The sequence below is a fragment of the Cannabis sativa genome, chromosome X (assembly GCF_029168945.1).
Source record: "Cannabis sativa cultivar Pink pepper isolate KNU-18-1 chromosome X, ASM2916894v1, whole genome shotgun sequence".
Classification (NCBI taxonomy): Eukaryota; Viridiplantae; Streptophyta; class Magnoliopsida; order Rosales; family Cannabaceae; genus Cannabis; species Cannabis sativa.
The window spans coordinates 48,352,100-48,361,990 of record NC_083610.1 but is presented as its reverse complement, the minus strand read 5'-3'; the positions used below and the strand labels follow the sequence as shown (position 1 = coordinate 48,361,990).

The window sequence follows — 9,891 nt, the reverse complement described above, 5'->3', positions numbered from 1 at the left end:
TTAAAATAAAACTAAGGCACCACTAGCGTTCTAGATCGTTTGCCCGTCCGTAGCCGCTCACAGTATACGTACCAGATCTGACCCTGCTCACTATACATACTTCCCTGTCTAATACCTGTAGGGGGAAAGTAAGGGGGTGAGCTAAAAGCTCAGTAAGGAAATGCTTATCAAACAATACCATATAATATCACACATACCATTAATGTATTTATTAAGTTTTAGCAATATCATACATGCTCTTTTATAACTATAACCAAATAATTGTACATATGGAAACCTTTATCATACAAGTCTATACTATTTGTTCACACCGTACACATATACAAAGATCATAACTCCAGTATCATACTCATAACATAATCATATCAATACTATAAATAATAATGTCATTATCACAACATTGGCATATCATAGCCATTACTTACATAACCCGGGCCTAGCCTGGCCCTACAATATCCTGGGCCTAATCTGCCCATATAATAACCTGGGCCTATGCAGCCCTACCATTGTTATAGGTTAGGGTATCTCTATATTCAACAGTAATATCACTGTATCATACCCACCATAACAATCTCATACACGACTCAGTAAAATGTAGGGTAGGGTATCTCTACATTCAACGGCCTTACCCCGTATCATACCCCACCATGGTCCCTCACTTTACCTGAGACGTTAGCATACAACATATAACATACAACAATACACCATACACCATACAACATGCAATACACAACATACAACATACACATATACAAGTCATAACAACCATAATTTATATATCAATTGACGAATATTGTGTCCATACCACACATTCTCAGTACCATATACAGACTTATAATAACAAATCATAACTCATATTTCAGTACACAAAGAATCCAAATTTATGCAGATAAACACATATAACACTATCTAATTTCCTTACCTCAAATTCCGCTGCTTAAGACTTGTTATCTCGTCACTACTACCTATAATAACACATGGGTCAAGGCCCTAACATTAAAATTCGCACTCTTACAGTACAGCAGAAAGAACACTATTTTTGATCAATAACTACACGAATTCAAAGAAAGTTTTCTTCATAAAAATTATAGGAAATTCAATTATCTTTCTAACGATATATAGATCATTAAAAATGGATTAAAACTGAGGGAGTTATGATAGTTTTACTGAAACTATTTCTGAGAAGGAATATGGAGTAACGAATCACAGGAGACATCGAAAATACAAAGTTTTGATACTGAAATATTCCAAATCAGAGAATACTCTCTTCATGAAAGTTTTAGAAAATCAAATTCCCTTTCTAATGACACTAAAATCTTCAAAATCGGAGTTACAACGTAAGAGATATAGATATTATACCGAAACAGTTTTTTTTAGAAATCCTGAAACAAATGGATTTCGAACTACAGCAATAAAACAATAATTTTGACTTAGAATAATCAATAATTGGTGAATGGTTTCTTCATAAAACATTTAGAAAATTGAATTATCTCTTCAACGGTAATAAGATCGCTAGAATCGGATCATTATTCAGAGAGATATTTGGATTTTACTGAGACAACTTATATAGAAAATATGAAAAACGATTTACAACAAACAGCGTAAAAATACTAATTTTTGACATAGATAAATTTCGATTCAGTAAAACCTTTCTTCATAAGAATTATGGAAAATTCAATAATCTTTCTATAGACACCAAGATTGCGAGAATCGGATGAGTATTTAAAGAGATATGACAGTTTTACTGAGACATGTTTCATTCTGAAAAATAAGAAAAGGAGACCTACGAAAATTCTCCTATTGTGATCAATAAATAAGTAAATGTAGAGTTTCTTACCTCAAATACATCAAGCTACTTGGATCGATAGACATAAGATGATGGTGATCAAAGATGAGAGTGAAGAGTGGTATAGATTTGGCTAAGGATGTAATGGAAAGATGACTTGAAAATTTTAGGGTTAGTCTTGCTCAGATAGGTGGGAAGAATAGAACGATATAATTTTAGGGTTAATGAAATCTATACTGTTCTGACTCTTATTAGGTTTAGTTTTATGAATAATAATAATATTAACATAATAACAATAATAATATAATAAATTGTTAAATAAATAAATATCTAACTTTTAAATTTAAATTGTAAGCTCTCAATCTTGTAACTTTAGGGCTTAGTTTTGACCTAGAAAAATTACGAATTCTGATATATCTATTTCTATAAAATTTATAGATCTTTGAATTATCTTTCCAACGCCACTGGAATCATCTCAATCGGAGTTATACAACTCCAGATATGGTCATTTTAGTAAAACAGTTTCTAAACCTGCGAATTTCTCTAAACTTACGATTTTTCTAACATTAATCAAATAATAATATTATTTAATACCACTTATATATACAATTAATTAAATATAATAAATATATTATAAAAACGTAATGGACTTTCATATCGGGCTTTAATTACACATTACCTACTTATGAAAATATCATAATATTTTACTTTCGTAGTTAATACAACTTTAACTTTCTTTAGAAAATTGGTACAACTACTCTAAGTAATAATATCAACTCACTAACAACACAAATAAATGAGATAATTATCCTCGCACAATTAATATCCAAACAAAAAAATTAAATACTATTTTAAATTGGATATTACAGGCTGCTTGGGCGCATAAAGGGTGCTGCCAGCAGCCAGCCGCGCGCACAAGGGTGTGTCACCACCCCTGATTTTTTCAAAACTTAAAAAAATCATAACTAATTCAAATAAAATCGAAATTAAGTTCTGTAAAAAAGTAAATTGCTTAATTTTTTCCAAACTATCCAATAAAAATAATTCCAAAAACGAAAATTCAATTATTTTTCATAAAATTTCACAAGCATCAATCAATCATCATATAACACACAAATCAACATGAAACCATCCAAATCAATACATATCATCGTTTTAATTCATATTTCATGAAAGTAAATCATTACCATGGCTCTGGTGCCAGTTGTTGGAAATATTTTACCAGGATCTAGATTTACTACCATGTATGTTTCATTAACATCCTAATATGAATTCTAAAACAATGAAACAAACACATATAAAGTTTAGTAAACCTTACATTGGGTGCAGAGGAATATAATGACTCCTTCCGTTAAGATCTCTAGCCCTTGATTCCTTTCTGTAGCAGAACATAATCAAGATCTGAACCTGGATCTCTTTCTCTCCTTCCTTTAATGTTGATTCACCTTCTTGATTGGATTCTACGCAATCTTCCACACTATGATTGAGATACCACTTGATGTGTGTGGGCACTACTCTATCACTTAGGGATTTCGAAACAAAGAAGAAGAAGAAAGAGAGAGAGAGGTGGCGGCTTGGGAATTTTCTCTGAAAGGAATGAGATGCAATTGTTCCTTTCCTGAAGCCATTACTTTCTATTTATAGAATACCACATAGGGTTAGGGTTGAATTACTTGGCATTAAAATAATGAAAACATTAAATGATAAAAGCTATGCATGTGGCCAACCATGGCATATGGAAATGGGCCTCACTTTTGCAACTTTCCTGTTTTATCATTTCTGTATCCCATTTTCTCAAAATTGCCAGTTTTCACATTCAACCATTTAAATGTCAATTTTAACTATTTAATAACTATAAATAATTATTAAATAATATTGTCATTTATTATATTTATTAATTAGACTAACCAAAGTCTCTTAATTAACAAATATACCCTACAAACTCTTTATTTACAGTTTCGCCCTTAACAAGTGATAAATTCACAAATAGACATAGCTAATTTGAGAATTATAATTGATTAATTAAAGCCAATTAAATGAGTCTTACAAGTAGTATTATCTCAACTAGTATGGGGACCATGGGCCTATATAACCGAGCTTCCAATAAATCGAACCGAATTTACCAAGTAAATTCCCTAACTTATTAATTCCTCATTGAATCCACACTTAGAACTTGGAATTGCACTCTCAGTCATATAGAACGCTCTATATGTTCCACGATATAGATACGTTATTAATTATCCATTGTTATAATCCTAATTTGATCAACGACCCTCTAATAGATGATCTACATTGAATAGGCACTAAATTGTCGTTACACCTTCAATGTATTTTATCCTTAAAACACTTAGCTCCGTATGAATGATATTTCAGCGAAGTGAAATGAGATCTCCACCATTTATCTCTGTTTAGCCAAGCTCGAAGGATATCATCGTTTCACTTCTAAATCCTATAGAAGTTATAGACTCCATATTTATGTTAGCGCTCCCACTCAATTATACTATCATGTTCCCAAAATGTACGTATCACCCTGACCCAAAAGTAGGCTTAACTAACAAATCAAAGAACATGTATAATACTCTTGAGATCGAACCTAACCATATCAGGATTAAGATCATTTGATCTAGGATCAACAGGTGATATTGAATTGAATAGATATTACGGTAAATTTTAATATATCTAATCAAAGTTCAATATCTGTAACGCCCTAATGCTAAGGCACGCTACAGTGCTTTTTCAATTATAGTGCAATCTTTGCTAATCAAAGAATTTTCTCGAAAAACGTGTCAAATTAAAACTTTTATGATAAATATTAAACTTTATAATATGATAAAATATTTACAAGTACCGGGATCCCGTTTTCAAACTTTTTAAAATTAATATTTCAAAATACACAAATTACAGGTCGCACAGCGACTATCAAAATACAACTCCCAGATGTCCCGAGACCGAACACTCCAGGTCGCGCTGCTTGACATGTACAATCCCATCTGAGCTCAGGTTCACTCCTGTTCAGTCTTCGCCTTTCCTTTACCTACACATGGAAGCAGAACTGTGAATCGACAAACTCAGTAAGAAATGCATATAACATATCACATAATTTCTGACCTGTAAACAGGTGCCCATACACCTATTTACAGAGCTTAACAGATGAGTATGAACGTTCTAACTGCTTGTGCTATTGACCATGATATCACTCCTACCAGCTTTATAATCGTGTTGTAGGACCGGTACTATGTTCGTGCCGCTATGATAGCCTCAATAACACCCTAAAGTATAATTGGCCATGATATCACTCTTAACCAGTACGATGTCTGTACTGCTGAACCGACACAATGGTTATGTCGCTATGATAGTACCAATTCATACTTTCGGGGGTGAATATCACTCTTAACCAGTACGATGCCTGTACTGCTAAACCGACACAATGGTTGTGTCGCTATGATATCACCCGAACATATACAATGATACAAACAGCATGCATATATATCATACATATACATACACCCAGATAATCACATCACACATTATACACAGTTCTTACCTGTTTTTCGAATTCAAGTGTGCTGGCCGACCTGAACGGAAATCTCGTGCTAGATGGATGCCCTAATCACATTTTGAAACCGGGTAACTTACATGATTCAAAACCCTAATCCTGGGAAACCCAAAACCAAAACCCTAGGTTCTGCTATGCTCTTAATGGGTTATTCTAACTCTGGAAATGGGGAAACACCCATCTGAGGCATCGAAAAGGCAAAGATTGAGAAAATGAAAGGCCCGGGGAACCCTGCCAAAACTGGCTAGCCGGTTTTTGGGGCACTGCAAACCGACTAGCCGGTTTGCACCAGTTTTCCCCAAACTTTTCATTTGTTGCTCAATTCTTCACCAATTGCCATGAAACCTTCCAGAGCTCCTATTCAATGCATAAACAATAAAACCCAGCCAGTATTTCACAGAGCAAATCAACAAATCTCAAGTTTCCATTAAAGCTCAAAGCTTTGAACTCAATATTCAAAGTTGCATAAAACTTAAACCAATCAACCAAACCAGCAATTAGGAACTAAAATCAACTCAAAAGGACCCTAAAATTCAAACCCTAAGCATATGAAAATTTAACAGCCACTAAGCCTAAAAATCTCATACTCCTTCATCCATGAATTTCAAGAAACAAAGAGGGATATGACTAAAGCTTACCTTGGTTAATTTCTCTTTGAATTCCTTGATGAAAACACAGAATTCCAGCCACAAAATCCCTTTGCTTCTGCTGGTTTCGAAGAGAGAGAGGGAAGGAAAAGAGAGTTCTTGATTTTTTGACTTTTCTTTATTTTCTTTCTTTTTCCTAAAATGCATAAAGGATTGATTTCTATTCTTTGCTGAATATTTAGAGTGCTAGGTGTCACAAAACTAGGCTGCCACCTATCCCACCATTTAACCAAATGTCTAAAATGCCCTTTAACCCAATACTAAGGTTTTTCTAAAGCTAGGGGTAAAATGGTCAAAATCCATAACCCCGCTCAATCCCGATAATTTATTTTCTCTAAAATATTTCCCACTAAGAAATAAGGTTCTAAACTTACCCATGTGATCAATCTAGCCATCCATCGCATTTTCCGTTGTCGCCGAGCAAAAATTACAAAAATAATATATTTCACATATAAGCTAAATAATACCCCTAGAGTCTAATAAAATCTCTGAAATTGAGAAATTATAACTGTAATATTTATTTCTAAATATTGGGGTCCATAAATAAATTAATTCACAAATAATAATAAAAATAATAAAAATTAGTGCTAATTGCCTTTACTAATCCCAATTACTAAAGCGGTCATTACAATATCGGTCCCTTCTGATGTATACTCCATACATCCGATACTGGTAAACTTTGCCAATGCCCTGGAAAGGACATAACACTTATCCAAGGTGTAAGAATACCTATCGCTGATTATTATGTCAGTCTAAATCCAGTGAACTGACAAATCAGGGAATAAACTTTCGAACATATAATTAAGATTATATTCCACTGTGCTGACAACACTATAATCATTAACAAATTCATATGTTCTGGACTTAAATAGAATTCATACATTATATATATAATCATGAAATAAATCATGTGAACCATGCAACATAAAATGTTATTTTTGATCTTTATTAATAAGTAAATCTAATTATATTGAAATGAGTTTTATTTAGGGCACAAAACCCAACATGAACTTTATCAACTTAATCAGAAATAGACAGATTTCCTTTGTGAACATTGGAAAACTGACCTTTCAATTGGAGCAATCTTGCACGAGATTGACTGGCAAATCGTTGTTCTAAGGCACGCCAAACTGCAGAAGACGTGTGATGATTGGCAACTGAGATAAGAACCCCTTCTGTCATGGATGAACGAAGCCATGACAGAAGCAATTGATCGCGTTTCTTCCATTGCTGATAGACAGGGTTGGTCTACCCAGTAACCAAGAACCGAGGAGGTGAGATGCCACTAAAGAGAATGTCATCCAGATCATGACCACTTACAGTAGGGACCACCTGAGACTTCCAAGAAAGAAAGTTAGCTCAATCAAGCTTGATCGTGAGAGAAGTTGAAAGAGAACTGGAAAAGGATTCCACATAGAGGAAGTAGAGTCAGAGGATTGAGCAGACAGGTCTGGTGCAGGTGCAGTGACTGTCTGAGGATCAGGATCGGAGATTGGAATCGCCGGCTCTATTGAAGGCGACTGATACCATGTAAAAGCTTAACAAGCTAAACCAGAAAGGTAAAAACCAGAGAGAGAGAAGAGAAACAGATAGAGAATTTAGCTGAAAAGCTTGACTTGAAAAAGAGCACAATCCATTTATTTATATTCAGGAATTACAAGGCAAAAACAGAAAGTTAGTTAAGAAAACTAACTGAATGAACTAACTTATCTTAAGAAACTAAAACAAGTAAAATGTTAGTTAATAATAATGTGTTTAGAGTATGGTTGGGGATGCCATATTATAGGTGTTCAACATCAGTGATGTTTCATGTTGATGTACAGTTTTGTTTTTTAACTGATTTGACAAATTAAATATTTAGCACCAATTACTTGTTTTTTATTTACTATCATGCTATTTAAATGTAAAATGAAGAAAAGTGATCAAATAAAAGAAAAAAATATTACATATACTAAACATAAAATGAAGAAAAGTAATCGAATAGAAAAGTTATTACTCTTATTATTATTTTTAGAGTAAATAGCGGCATAAGTACCAAAAGTTTTGAGTTTGTAAGCGGCATAAATTCAATAATTTTTTTTAGTGGCATAAGTACCCAATGTTTGTAAAACTGTAATTTTTCTCTATTTTCGTCAGTACAGGTTCCGTTTAAAATTTATTAAAAAAAGATTTAAAAGTAACTGATACTACATATTTTTCGTCCAGACCAAATAATCTAAAATATATGTGTCCTATTTAAGACAATAACAGAGTCTGTACTGATGAAAACTGGAAGAAAATGACAGTTTTATAAACATTTGGTACTTATGCCACTAAAAAAATTATTGGATTTATGCCGCTTACAAACCTAAAACTTTGGGTACTTATGCCACTATTTACCCTTATTTTTAATATATTATATCGTATACTTGTACATTGGAGCACATATACAAAAGTTAAGCTAAATATAACACATTTTTTCTTTCTTATTGGGGATGGTCTAGTAATTTTTGTTGTTTCTATTAGGGGTGAATATAATTCAATCTAATCGAACTCAAATAATTTTAACTATAAAATAATTAGATATTTAATTATAATTAAATTAGATTAAATATTAAAAATTAGATTTTAATTGAATTGATTATTAAATGCCAATCTTAAAATTTAACTTTATGTAATGCATATCAAACAAATTATTTATATTTTTATTTATAAATAATATAAAAATATTTTGATTATATTTGATTGTTTTTGATATTTTTTTAATGATATTTTATTTTATTTCATTAGTTGGTAGTGTTATTATTTTAATTATTTTAAATTTTTGGTTACATTAAACTTATATATGGAATATTAAACTTAAATAAATGTTTTTATACTTTTTAAGTATTTTTCTGTATGTTTTTATATTTTTGAGTAAATATAAAAAATTAGGAGAATTATTCTATATATTATTTTTTATTTATTTTCTTTAAATTTACGGTTTAGGTTGTTCTAATAGTTTTTATATGGGTTACTATACGAATTTAAGTTACTCCGTTAGTTGCTATAAAATTTTTTGTATAAAATTCCCTCAAAATATAAAAAAAAATATTCAGAAGTGTAAAAATAAAAAAAAAATTAAAAAATTAAGTGTGTAATTAAATATTCAATTAAAAATCTAATTACTAATTAAATTAGATTGAAATGAAAGAAAAATATTAGGCTCTAATTTATGGTACTGTCACCAAGCTGAAACCTTTTGGCGGAATTTGAGAGTATACAAAGAAAAAAAACAAGAAGAAATAGAAATCTTTGTAGAATCACACACACTTATATATATACTTATTTAATATTAGCATTGTTATAATGTACACAGTTAAATTAAATTAATAATGAAAGCATATATATATAATATATATGAATGAAAGAAATAGTGGTGTTTAATTTGGTGTTAGCGCATCATAACAGCAAACTCATCAAAGGTGAGCACCCCATCTCCATTGATGTCAAAGGTTCGAATCATAGCCTTACAATCCTCAAGAGAATGTGAGCCACCGAGCCTAGATAACATGTTCCTCAAGCTAGCTGGCGTTATGCAACCCGACCCACCCATCTCATACATCTCAAATGCCTCTCTCAGCTCCTTTTTCTTCTCTTCCTGATCTTCTCCACTCCCCTCCATCAGCTTCACGAACTCATGGTAACCCAATAGGCCATCCCCATCCATGTCCGACGACTCCACAGCTGCTGTAGCCTCGTCTAGTGAGAGTTCTCCCCCTGTGGCTCTAACACAGCTCTGCAGCTCAGCTGGGGATATCTTCCCATCCTTGTCCTTGTCGAAGTACTCAAAAACCCTCTCAAGCAGTGGCTCATCATGCATGGTGTAGCTACACATTTCTTTTTCTTCTTCTTACTCTTTGTGTGAGTTAATTATGGCTAAA

The 9,891-nt window shown here is 32.4% G+C and overlaps 1 protein-coding gene across 1 annotated transcript; it reads right to left on the bottom strand.

The window, feature by feature from the left end:
• Nucleotides 1-9,155: 9,155 nt before the first annotated feature.
• LOC115718923 (calcium-binding protein CML37) lies at nucleotides 9,156-9,891 on the bottom strand. The gene has a single exon (XM_030647746.2). It carries the CDS (start codon nucleotides 9,843-9,845, stop codon nucleotides 9,402-9,404), a length of 444 nt encoding a protein of 147 aa, XP_030503606.1. The 5' UTR covers nucleotides 9,846-9,891; the 3' UTR covers nucleotides 9,156-9,401.